The following is a 13,672-nucleotide window of genomic DNA, read 5'->3' as shown; positions in this document are numbered from 1 at the left end:
TCAGGAGATCTTCACTTCTTAAAGCACACATCAGCAAAATCTGGATCATTTGCATTGAAGGTTGTGTAGGGTTATGGAGTCTTCTAGTGTTCTAAGCGTAATCTTAGACATCTAATGTCTAACACTAGTATTTCCTAGGATCTCATGCATAAGCTATTAATGATGACTAAGTGAACTAGTTTGATGATTACCTTAATCGCTAGTTTTCCCTCGAACCTTTCCAACCGCTTTTGAGAATGCCAAGAACTCCAATTGTAACTCCTCTACTTGGGACACCGAGCAATCACCTTGATCTCCCATCTTGTTTTTAGCTAGAACACCAGTGGTGGTTAGATGAAGAACACCTTCTTCTTGACTAGATAGATAGTTAGGATAATTCTCCTTTTCTTAATCTACTTGTTGTTGTAGAATAGAGAGCTCCTTGAGAATTCTCCACACCTAATTCAAGTCCCAAGAGACATTATATAGAACCCTAGGTTAGAATAAAACCCTAACCAAGTTTCCATAAAAGCCCTTTTGAATAAGATTAAGAAAACTCTTGAAAATAGAAACTAGTTTCTATTTGATATTTCCTTAAGTGTGGCGGCCCCATGCAAGCCCTTTTTGGGCAGATCTGGCCGGCCCTATAAGGGCACCCGGCCAAGCATGGTCGACCTTTCTTTTGGGCCCAAAACATCCCTTTGGTGCCCGGCCCAAAATCCCTCCATTCGGGCCTTTTGTATTATCTTTGCCTAAACGTCTTTTAGGCCTTTTGGACATATCTTATGGGTCTCACCCATGTATATATGTCTCGTCCCTCTACTCATATCTTCCGATCAAGTTGACACTCTTTGTGTAACCCGTTGTAGGATCCGGACGAAGTTAGCCGCGAAGCGCTTTGCGATTCGACGATCGTAGTTGGTTTCTAGCTAAACACTACAATCTCTAAATCATCCAGACTTGATGATCTTCTTCATCAATTTCCGTATCTGATAAATTGCTCGCATTGCATCCTTGGTTGAAGGGCATCTCCTTCAGACTCACACTTGTACTTAGAACAAGTGCAATGCTCGATTCCCATGTCACTTAGTATCCGATCTGATACGTCACGTCTTTCAGACTTTCTTGATCCCAAGTACAACAATCAAAACAAATGATTGACTTTTAATCCATTTGAGCACGGCCATGCATTTCCAGTTGCTACTCATGAAGTAGCCCGAAGATACTTTATCCTAATTTTATTATAGTTAGACATAATCCATTCTTAAACTCCCACTCAGCTTCATGTCTATCCTGTCTTTCCCAGCATCCACTTTTATAACCTCCTTTTACGGCGCGGCGTTTGGCAGAACCAAAGTCGGACATTCCTTACATAAGATGAGTGGAGCACTCATATTTTGATGAATTTCTCCAATCTTGACAATGAGAAGTATTTGACGTTCATCACTTTGACGTACTATCATTTGTGGGTTATTCAGTGCATAATTCCTATTATACACCCACGTAGTTGAGTCGGATACATTATTCCTATAGCCCATGAAACTGCGATTTCTTGTCGACCTCACGTGTTAGTCTTCATGAGTCATTGTTGTCCATGCAATGACCTGGACTTGGGAGATGATAATAAAATAACTCAAAGTTCACTTAATAGGGTTTCATTCATCAGATCACGTATCTGACAAGCCTATTTGAAATATTTCTTTATCAACGGACTGTCTCTTAAAATACTAAATTAAATTTTAGGTAACAAAATAAAACTCTTTTATTTTAGATATCAAATGTAACTAATTAGGTACATAACTCCTTTATGAATCCCAATTACATTTGGTTCCATTCCCCAATGCGCTTTATATTAATTCCCCTCATGTGTGAGTTGTGTTTGGGTTGAGGTAATGGTTTAGTTAACGGATCTGCTACGTTGTCATCTGTATGGACTTTGCAAATGACCACACCCTTTGTTTCTTTGATTTTCCTGATCACGTGGTACTTCCTTTGGATATGTTTGGATTTCTGGTGTGCTCTGAGTTCCTTGGCTTGGGCGATTGCTCCATTACTGTCACATTACAGAGTTATTCCCTCTTTTATGGCAGGTACGACACCGAATTCTATTATAAACTTCTTGATCTAAACTCCTTCCTTAGCCGCTTCCGAAGCTGCTAGGTATTCTGCTTCAGTGGTAGAGTCTGCAATTAATAGTGCTCTGTTTGGAACTCTTCCAGCTCACTGATCCTCCATTCAGACAAAAGACGTAACCAGACTGTGATTTGAAATCGTCTCTATCTGTCTGAAAACTTGCATCCACATGGCCTACAACCTTGAGTGTCTCTTCCCCGCCATACACCAAGTAGTGATCCTTAGTCCTCCTCGGGGACTTCAGAATATTCTTGGTGGCGGTCCAGTATGCTTCGCCTGGATTCAATTGGTAACGACTACACATGCTCAAGGCATATGAGACGTCTGGGCGAGTGCAGATCATGACGTACATGATTGATCCTATTGCCGAAGCGTAAGGAACATCGGTCATGTATGCTAGCACATCAGGATTCTCAGAACACTGATTCTTGCTTAGCATGATGCCACGTGACATGGAAAGAAATCCTTTCTTAGAGTCTTTCATTTTGAACCTGCCTAGAATCTTATCTATATAAGTTTCTTGACTGAGTCCAATCATCCTCCTCGATCTATCTCTACAGATCTTGATGCCCAGTATGTATTCTGCCTCCCCTAGATCCTTCATTGAGAAACATTTCCGAAGTCAGTCCTTGACTGATTCTAACATTTGAATGTCGTTTCGAATGATTAATATGTCATCGACATAAAGGACCAAGAAAACTAGGTTGCTCCCACTAACGTTCTTATAAACACAAGATTCTTCTGCATTCTTGAGAAAACCAAACTCTTTGATTGCCTTGTCGAATCAAAGATTCCAACTTCTGCTTGTTTGTTTCAGTCCATAAATGCATCTCTTAAGCTTGCAAACGTTTCCAGCATTATTGGAATCGACAAAACCTTCAGATAGTGTCATATGCACATCCTCTTCCAGATTACCGTTAAAGAAGGCGGTTTTGACATTCATTTGCCAAATCTCATAATTATAATGAGTTGCAATTGCTATAATGATCCTAATGGATTTAAGCATCGCGACAGGAGAAAAGGTTTCATCATAGTCTATACCATGAATCTGCTTGTAACCTTTTGTCACAAGTCTAGCTTTGAAAACGCCAACGTTTCCATCCTTGTCAGTTTTCATCTTGAAAACCCATTTGCATCCGATAGGTTTCGCTTCATTGGCCAAATCGACCAAGTCCAATACCTGATTTTCTGACATGGAATCCATTTCTGAACTCATGTCCTTAAGCCATTTTTCAGAGTCGGGGCTCGTCATAGCTTGTTTGTAGGTACTCGACTCATTATCTTCTAACAGTAAGATGTCTGTTTTCTGAGATAATTCTTGGAGCCTTTGAGACCTACGTGGGGCTTGAACAACTTTTGGAGTGTTCTCAACTGCTTGAGATATCTCCTGCGAGTTTGATTTGACATGTGCTGGAGGTTCCTCGAGTTCTTCTAACTCTACCTCATAATCCTCTTCTGTCTGTTGTGGATATATAGGAGCCGATAAACCTCTTGATATCTCCATATCATTGTTTATTTGTTGTTCATATCGAATTTCATTGATATCTACATTTCTCCCATTTGTCTTCTTGGAAATGAATTCCTTTTCAAGGAAGACACCATCACGAGCAACAAACACTTTGTTCTCTGATTTGTTGTAGAAGTAATAACCCCTTGTCTCTTTTGGATAACCCACAAAGAGACATTTGTATGACTTGAGTGCAAGTTTATCTCCTTGTAAACGTTTTACATGAACTTCACGTCCCCAGACTTTGAGAAAAGACAACTTTGGAATCTTTCTATACCATAACTCTTATGGCATCTTTGTACAGCTTTTGATGGAGCTCGATTAAGTGTGAAAGCAGCTTTTGACGGAGCACGACGTTGTTCGTGCTTCTCTTCCGCACGAACTGTTCGTGGTTCTCAGAACCACCGAACACCCATAATCGTTTTCAAAATGTTATGTTACAAAAATCAAAACCCTAAACACCCAAACTCGTTTTCAAACTTACCCAAACAAAATCCTAAAAACCCAAACTCGTTTTCAAACTTACCCTAAACTCTAAATAACTAATATATCTAAACACCCAATGTTACAAAAATCAAAACCCTAGCTTTAATGGGAAGAATAGGTACCTCTCTTGAAGATTGGTGCTTGAACGAACCATGATCACTGCTAAAGAAGATTGTTGATGCTTGATGTTGAAGATTGATGAAGAAGATTCTTTCTCTCTCTCTCTCTAAATTTTTGTTTCTCTCTCTCTCTCTCTAGATTTTTTAATGCTAAGAAGGTAAAAGAACAAAGGGGGGAAAGTAGGATTTATGTATTTTAAGAGAAGGACCTATCTCAAAAAGGTAAAATAGTATTTGGACTTGAGAGGAAGTATTCCCCATAAAATGTATTTTCCGAAAAAATTTCAAAATTTTATATATTCCCTTTAAAAGTTCACACTTTTGAAACTATTTTGCTTTCCCCAAAATGCAATATATTTATGAGAACGAAAATATCCCAGTCTTACAAAAGATAAACACCGAAGTTTATGAGTTAGGGGAACCTAATAGGTGTTTTTTTTTGTTGAAACCTAATAAGTGTTTAATACACCATAAACCGAAAGATGGCCTAAATTTAAAATTTGTTGACGTCCGAGAGTTTTATAACCAAACACGTTGAAAGTATTAGTATGTCCAACATTTGGTCTTTTATTCCCACCCTTTTATTTGAGAGAAAAAAAATGGAGGTAGTGTAGTTTCCCTTTTTCCTGTAACCATCTTTACACGATTTTCTCAAAACATTTATAAGAATCCTCTCATAAGATTCTTTTAACCACTTATATTATGTTTCTTCTTCTTCACGAGAAAAAATATAATCATCATAGCCATCATCTTCTTCCTTAAGAATTAAACATGTCTACCGACGTTAACCAAGAAGGACTTATCGCATCCGTAAGACGCGGGAAACATAATTCTAATAGAAATAAAACATAATTATTAGAATATGATTTTTCTTTTTTGTATGCAAAAAGGAGTCAAGGACACAATTTTTAATAAGAAATACTACCAAAGAGACCCTTCATATGTTATGATAATAATGAAAGCGCGTTTACTTATGCCTAATGTGCTCCTTAAACTTCTCATACTTTATAGTTATATATAGATCTGAATTCAACATGGGAACTATTAATTAATATAAACATTAGGTTGTGGAATTGTTAATGACAGAGGTTAGAGTTTCAATCAAGTTTTAAAGGTATACTTTAATAATCAGAGATATTAACTAATGGTGCATTAGCATAGACTTTGTAGCTATCTTATAGGCTCGTGTTCATCTTGGGAATAGTGGCAATATGTGGACAGTTAAATACGGTCATCCTATTGGAGTGGCCGAGTGGCTCTAGGGAAGTGGGATTCTATGTGGTGCCAATAATAAGAAATTAATAAATAAAAAATTTGAATATTGATTACATGATCACTACATCGAATAGAATGTGATAAGCACGATAACTGTCGGATTGGATTACTACTGACTTAAAGTTTAGAAAATTAATTGCTTAAAGCCCCACGAAATTAAATGGCCCAAAACCTATAGAAATTACATTATTTATAACCAAGCTCCCGAAATTAATTGTTAAAGACCGACAAAATTAAATGGCTTAAAGGCCACATAAACTACTTTATTTATACCCAAGTCTTATATTCTTGGATTTAAACTTTCATGGGTTGAACTGGGACTTCCGCATTGCTAGATGAACTTACCGACTGGGCTATCAATGGTTGGAAATAATTTCTTTTGTTATCCACCTAATCTTTTTTTCTCTCCTCCACCTCTTTCTCACTCCTCCATTTTATCTCTCGGATCCCGCTCTCTATCTTACCTCTTCTCTCTCACTAAGAATGTCGTCGACAAAAAGTCGTCGACAGATGTTCAACGAACGACTTCATACAAGAAGTTCTTTCATCTTTTTCCTCCTTTCACCACCACATATTTTTCTTTTTCCACCTCTTCGTCTCTCTGTTCTGGCAAAGTGGAGAACCCCCTTCATCGAAAAACTTCTCTGAATCTAGAAACTTGATATCCATACAAAGATACTTCTCCGTCTGAGTTTTTCCGGATGAAGACACTTCGTCCGACTGAACGTTTTCTGGAGAGAAAGAGAGGGAGATGACAAGTGCGAGAAAGAAAAGCGAGAAAAGTATTTATATGACCAAAGCGGCTAATTGGTCACAAATTGGGGGGGCCAAAACGAAATGAACCCAATACGTTATGACTAATAATAACACGTTAAGAACAAACACACCACAATATAGTTGTTCATAATACGTTATAAACTTAAATAATCATATTTCTCTCTAGAATCTCGTATTTTATGAACTAACATACTAACTTCATAATACATTATTTTCTAGTACGTAATTATTTCTGTCGTCATGTGTAAAAGACGGAGGGATAAAAACGTCAATTTCTAATTGTGGTCCTCCCGCTTATTCTTACCGATATAGGATCTTTTGTCCATTTTTCGCCTTGAAATGGACTTGGGACCCACAGTCTCGGTATCCGAAGAATAATTACTAGAAAACAATAGCAAACCCAGCCCTTCGAAAATGTAGCCATAGTTTATCTACATTCGAACCTTAAATGATTTATACGAATTTTTTAAGTTGTAGTATTTTCTTGTCTTCTCTAGCACAGGCAACGTCGAGCACTAACAATATTGTGATCATGTACCACATTGTTCACAGAGAAACTACATTTTATTGTTTACATTACTAGTAACCCGTACTAGCATTTGTCCATAAAAAGTTATACTGATCGTTGATCATTGTTCTTTACAATGGAGTAGCTCATGGTTCTTTAGGTTAACCATAAAGATTAGACATAAATGTTAGACATGATAAACTTTAGACGTTGAATTTTAACTTTTTTTTTTTTTGTTGAACTTTGAATTTTAGTTACTTTAATAAAGTTTTTTTTTTCTTTTTGGAAGAAAGTTGGATACAAATCAAAACAAAATACTCAAAAAAAAAGGGGCGAGGGGAGATTCGACGAAAAGAATTGGTAACGACAAAAACCACTATATTTTCTTAAAGGTAGTTCAGGCCACTGGTAGAAAATTACTAAAAACACAAACAAAAAATAAACAGATGAAGTTTATATGCTAATCTTGTTTGTTGCAACACCAAATTAAATGTTGTCTCCAGATTTCGTAAAAATGTCTATTTGTTCTCCCAATTGTTTTTTAGCCGTTTTTTCTTTTTCTTTTACTTTCTTACCATTATTTCACTGTTTCTTATTTTTGAAATACTTTTTGTTGTTTTTACATTCATTTTTACGTTTTCACATCATTTTTTCACTTTTTTTTTTTTTTTACCTTTTTTCGTTCATTCTTTTGCCTAAATCGTTTCAACTTAAAGATGATCGTTTTTTGAAGTGTGCTTTTCATTTTGTCACAAACAACTACATAATTTTTACCTTTGTGTCTGATAAAAATACTTTTTTGTCTACCAAACCAGAGTTTGTCTTGAACAAACGACTATCTGCCTTAACAAACTGATGTTTTTCATGAACAAACATATATATGCTTTTTTCTCTTTTCATTGTTTTACATTTAACATGCTTGTCCCATTGATGGTCCTACAATTTGTATCGAACAAACAAGTGTTTGTATCGAGCAAACAACAAGTGTTTATATCGAGCAAACAACAAGTGTTTGTATCGAGCAAACAACAGTTGGAAACATATTTGATTTACAAAACATCACAAATGTATATCAAAAACATCAATCAAATATATATATATATAGAAACAGATCAAACACATCATCAAAGAGAGATAAAAACAAACATAAAAATGGTAAAGCTTCATCAAAATTCAGGACAAGATAGAGAAGTCTTACCATAGCTCCGAACAAATTTGATTTTCAAGAATAGACAACAACTTGTAGAAATCAAACAATTATTTACATAGAAAAATGTGACTTGCTAGGTGAACAAAAATTATGACGAAAACTGCCATTGAACTTAATATTTTGTCTTTCATCGCAATATTGATATTCCAATAGTTTTTTTTCCATTCGACCAAAATATTTTGGCCTCCTGCCATCTTTCAAGAAAAAAAATAATACACAGGATATAATACTAACCTTCAAGAATAAATTACTTTATTATTCTTAAAAACCTAACTCACACATTTTTTTTGAAACTCTTAACGGTTGGAGTCCCTTCTTATAATAAAAGGGGGTAATTTCTATATAGGTCAAAATAGTATAGAAAATAGGTGAAAAAGCATAAAACATTTGGAAAGTATTATTCAGGTAAAAAAGTATACAAATACTAAAATATCATTTTTTTTTTGTCATTTTGTTTAAATAAATTCTTTTATTTTTCTTTAAACTCAAAATCGATATAACTTTTGTTTAGGATGTCGGATTTCTATAAAAATTATATATTTAGAAATGATTTTCGTTAGCTTTCTAACGGGATCCACTTTCAATCCTTTTTCTCAAAAAAGAAACCTAGAAAAAATGACGTTTCTTCCCTTACGTTTTTCTGCAAACATGTGTTTGCAACAATCTGTTTTGCAAACAAGTTCTGCAAACATGCGTTTGCAACGATCTGTTCTGCAAACAATATGCCTTTGCAACGATCTGTTCTGTAAACATGCGTTTGCATAATGTAAACCGCAAACTGTATTTGCAAAATATATATTGCATACATGATTTGCAATCTATATTTGACTCTCTGTTTTCAAATTGAACTTCTGGGGGCCACCAACCATGACAATGCCAACTGACCACCCATCTCCCTTTGCACAAAGATTAAACAGGATAGGTCAATACCCACAACCACATCTCTCGGTCTTATTTTATGAAGCAAAATGAAGATTTCCTCTTGGCTTAGCTCCTTATGTCTCCGTGCATTCTAGACCCGCTTAGGAGGGCTCCCGAAACAAGAACATCAGGTTTCATAGGCATGGATTCCACAATATCTATCGCTTTCTCTAACAAACCAGCTCTCCCGTAAAGATCAACAATACAACCATAATGTTGGATCAAGGGAGTAATATCAAATTTCTCACTCATCATTTCAAAATACTTCATTCCTGCATCTGCAAAAACAAATTAAAGCATTCTTCATTATGACCAGGCATTGCAAGGCCTGAAATCATGGAACTCCATGCCATCACATCTTTATCTTCTCCCAATCCATTAAACACCCATCTTGCTCTTTCAGTACAACTACATTTTACGTACATATCAATTAAAGAAGTAAAATCACATCGATTTTCATTCCACATCTATCTATATAAGCATGAACCCATTTCCCATGCTCAAGAGCACCTAATCGACCACAATCTATTAATACACTAGACATGGTAAACTCAATTGGTCTAACAAAATCAACTTTGAAACCTTGCATTTCTCTAAATAAAACTAATGCTTCTTTATATTCACTACATTTTACGTACCCATTAAGCATACAACTCCAAGAAATAAAATTTCGTTCAGCACTTCATCAAACAGTTTCCTCGCCATTTCAATAAAACCCATTTTCACATTCATAGATATGACTGAATTCCACAAAGGCAAATCCGGTTGAGGAATTTCATCAAACACCCGATGGGTGGAACCAAAACCCCCACAGGATGAATACATATTGATTCATCCAAAATTGTAAAACTTGAAGCCTTCAATTTCAAAGAAATCAAAACAAAAAAAAAAATCAGAATTGATTCGCGAATAAGCTAAATTCGAAGCTTAATGGAATGAAAAAAGGAAAAGTGAGGATTACCAGAACGTTTGAGTTTGATAGGATGAGAAGACTAGGAATACCACAAAAGTCGGATTGATTTGTTTGTTAGAGAGATTGAGAGAGATAACTGCGATCACATGAAAAATTTTGCCATAGAATCACCATGATTCAACAACAAAGAAGAAAAAGAACAATGAGAAAACCCCTAAAAAAGATTTCAGATTTTTTGGGAGAGAAAAATAGTTTTAATAGGAGGGTAATCTAGGAACAAAAAGAATAAGAAATGACATGATTAGTAATTTCTCATATTATTTCAAACTTAATGTACCGTTAACCATAATATTTTGGTAACTTCTACTTAATAAGAAAATCTCTAGGTGTTTTTAGTTATTATGATAATTTTGTAAACCTAAATAGGCATTTTCCCTAATAAAATGAATCCTAGTTGAAAATTTGAAATAGGATTTCCCTCATTCCTTTTTTGGGGTGAAATAGGTTTCGTATTTCAAGCCTAAAAAGGAATCTTATTTCTATTAGAATAACTCGCTATTTATCATTGTAAAAAGGGAATGAAAGGGAAGAAATTATTCATACTTTCAAGTCAGATAGTATCCTCTTAGATAATCTTCTCTGACTGTATCCTCTCGGATTAGAGAGAGATCAGAGATGAGAGAGAGAGATCAGAGATCAGAGATGAGAGAGAGAGAGAGAGAGAGAGTCCTCTCAGATCACATCCTCTCAGGTTAGAGATAGATGTGACAAGAAGATAGATAATCCTCCGAGATCATATCCTCTCAGGTTAGAAAGAGAGAGATCAGAGAGATGAGACGGAGAAAAAGAGAGATTTCTAAAGTAGTTCTTACAGGAGAGATTGAAAGAGAAAAATATTGGTTTGAAGAAAAAAAGATAATTAATCTTGTGAAGCAATTTAGTTTGTGTTAACTTCTTCAGCCTTTGGTAATCTATGATTTTCTCAAATCCTAAGGAGTAAGAGATTCATATTTCTCTATTTTTTGTTCAGTTTATCCACCATAATTTTAGTGAATAGTTGTTATCCAAGAATGGTTCCACACATCTTGAAGAGTTGGTTTATCCTCTATCTGTTTAGGAAAGAGTTGTAATCCAAAAGTGTTTTCACACATCTTGAAGAATTAGTTAATCCCATATTGCGTTAGGGAAGAATTGTGTAACCCATTATTTAATCATAGTGGAAGATTTCTTGACTAAGTCCCGTGATTTTTTTACCTTCTATTTTAGAGGAGTTTTTTGCCACATTAAATTATTTTGATGTCTCTATTTTTACTTTCACATTTTTTATCTTCGTATTCCTAAATAAGTTATTTAAGTAATTTTTCCCAACATTAACTCCCACTTATTTTATGTTAATGGTTGCTTGGAAGATTAAAAAAACTCTATCACTCCATGCACTTGTGATTCAAAAGGAATAACAAAAAATGGTCAGGAAGAAATCAGACATCACAGCCTATTATTATATATGCACGGAAAGCATGTGCTTCTTCTCACCACATATTTATCACCTTTACTTTATACGAATGAAAACCACACCAAACAAATTTAAGTATAGATAATGATACTGAACCCGAAAATTTGTGCGAATTCGAAGTAGACAGCCAGATTTTGCCCTTATTTTATCTCTATAGTCCTTATCTAAAATCTGGCCGTTCACATCGGACTATGCTAATATACAATGTCACCCTAACAATGTTGTACAAATTACCCACGTTCTAAATAATGTCTATTTAGGTCCCAACAGGTGATGAAACTTAAAAGGACCACTTTTCTCTCTCTTCTCTTTCTCCCTTAACCACCACTTTCTGATCATGTTCTTTCACATCTTCTATGATTCTTCCTTTAATGGCTTGAAATCTTTGAGGTAAAAAATCACAAACTCTTCACTCCCCACTACTTAAAACCCTACCAATACTTTGTCTATCTATAAACAAAGCAAACAAAAATAGAAAAATACTAGTGAAGTTGTCTAGAAATGGAAGATCATGTTACAACATTTTCAAACACTTCAACTTCAAACTTTTCATCTTCATCATCAATTTCTAAAGAAACCCAAGTTAGTATTGAACAAACACTTCAGTTTTTAGTTCAAAGTAGAGCAGAATGGTGGACTTATGCTATACTTTGGAGATCTTCTTCTTCATTTGAAGATCATCATCATCATCATCTTAACAACAATGGTGGAGGGCTAGTTTTATCTTGGGGTGATGGTTATCTTCAAGGTACTAAAAATCATCACTTAGGTTTTAACAAGGAACAATATTATCAAAAACATGGGTTTTGTTTAGATAGAAAGATAGATGGATCATTTGATGGATCTCTTACAGATGCTGAATTGTTCTATATGGTTTCTTTAACAAGGTCTTTCGGTGTCGGTGATGGAGTTCTTGGTAGGGTTTTTAGTTCTGGTAATCCAATATGGTTAACAGGAGCTCAAGAACTTCAAAGATTTAACTGTGAAAGAGCTAAAGAAGCTCAAGTTCATGGAATTATGACTTTTGTTTGTATACCTACTTCTAGTGGTATAATTGAATTAGGTTCTTCAGATTTGATAAGAGAGAATTGGGGTTTAATCCACCAAACCAAGTCATTATTCGGATCGAATCCCTCGGATAATATAGTCTTGAAACAACCCATTAATCATGGTGGGTTAATCCCTTTTTTCGATCGAACAGTTTCTTTTAGTGATGTTGGACTACTTTCTAGTTTTCAAGAAGGAAAAATCCAAGAACAAGAACAAGAAGACAAAGACCAAAAGATGAATGAATCTTCTCTTGAGACAAAGAAGTACATGGAAGTAGCTACATTGATAGCTTGTAATGGTACTGGTTTAAAATCTTCCATTGATTCGGAGCATTCGGGTTCCGAAGGTTTATTAATGGATACAACTTTAGAGAAAAAAGTAAAGCCAAAGAAAAGAGGTAGAAAGCCTGGTAATGGAAGGGAGATTCCATTAAATCATGTTGAAGCTGAAAGAGAACGTCGCGAAAAACTTAACCATAGATTTTACGCGCTTCGTGCTGTGGTTCCAAATGTTTCAAGAATGGATAAAGCTTCTTTACTTGCAGATGCAGTTTCTTATATCAATGAACTCAAAACTAAAGTTCAAGAATTAGAGTCTCAAGTAGAAAATGAAACCAAGAAAATAAAGAAAGAAGTGCTTGAAAACTTAGATCTTCACCAAAATGGAACCAACACTACTAGTCTTAGTACTACTAGTACTATTACCACTACCACCACCACTACTACCAGTAGTAGTTCAAGTTATGATAATGAAATTAGGATGGAAGTAGATGTTAAGTTCATGGGAACCGACGCGATGATAAGAGTTGAATCAGGGAATTCGAATTATCCATCGGCGAGATTGATGAACGCGCTTCGAGATCTAAAGTTTCAAGTTCTTCATGCTAGTATTTCTAGTGTTAAAGACCTAATGGTACAAGATATTATTGCTAGGGTTCCTGATGGATTCAAAAATGAAGAGAATCTGAAAGGTGATCTACTTAGAAGATTAGATGGATGTTCTTGATAATTTGATATGTTAGATCTACATATATTTAGTTTGTATTTCCTTTGTTGTTTGTTTATGTTTTTTTATAAAGGTAGTAAACTGATAGTACTAGAAATCAATATTCAATTGAATTTAATTTCTATTTACTCAAACTTCTGTTTTTCTATTTTATTTTTGGTTTTAGTTTGTGAATATTGTAGAGAATAAGAAAATCAAAGATAACTTAGATTTATGAGTTGATCCTAGGTTTCTTTATGGTAGTTTCTCGATTAAAACCACAACTTGTTCCTACAC

The 13,672-nt window shown here is 35.0% G+C and overlaps 1 protein-coding gene across 1 annotated transcript; it reads left to right on the top strand.

Annotated features, from left to right (window-relative positions):
* The first annotated feature begins 11,625 nt into the window (after window positions 1-11,625).
* On the top strand, window positions 11,626-13,530 carry LOC147544788 (transcription factor MYC3-like). The gene has a single exon (XM_086637402.1). The coding sequence runs from the start codon at window positions 11,843-11,845 to the stop codon at window positions 13,394-13,396; it is 1,554 nt and encodes a 517-aa protein (XP_086493528.1). The 5' UTR covers window positions 11,626-11,842; the 3' UTR covers window positions 13,397-13,530.
* The last annotated feature ends 142 nt before the right edge of the window (window positions 13,531-13,672 follow it).

This window comes from Eschscholzia californica, unplaced genomic scaffold (assembly GCF_041429995.1).
Source record: "Eschscholzia californica isolate CP2 unplaced genomic scaffold, dmEscCali1.0.p SCAF_4, whole genome shotgun sequence".
Taxonomy (NCBI): Eukaryota; Viridiplantae; Streptophyta; class Magnoliopsida; order Ranunculales; family Papaveraceae; genus Eschscholzia; species Eschscholzia californica.
Note: the sequence above shows the minus strand (reverse complement) of the source record. Positions and strands in the feature narration are given on the sequence as shown.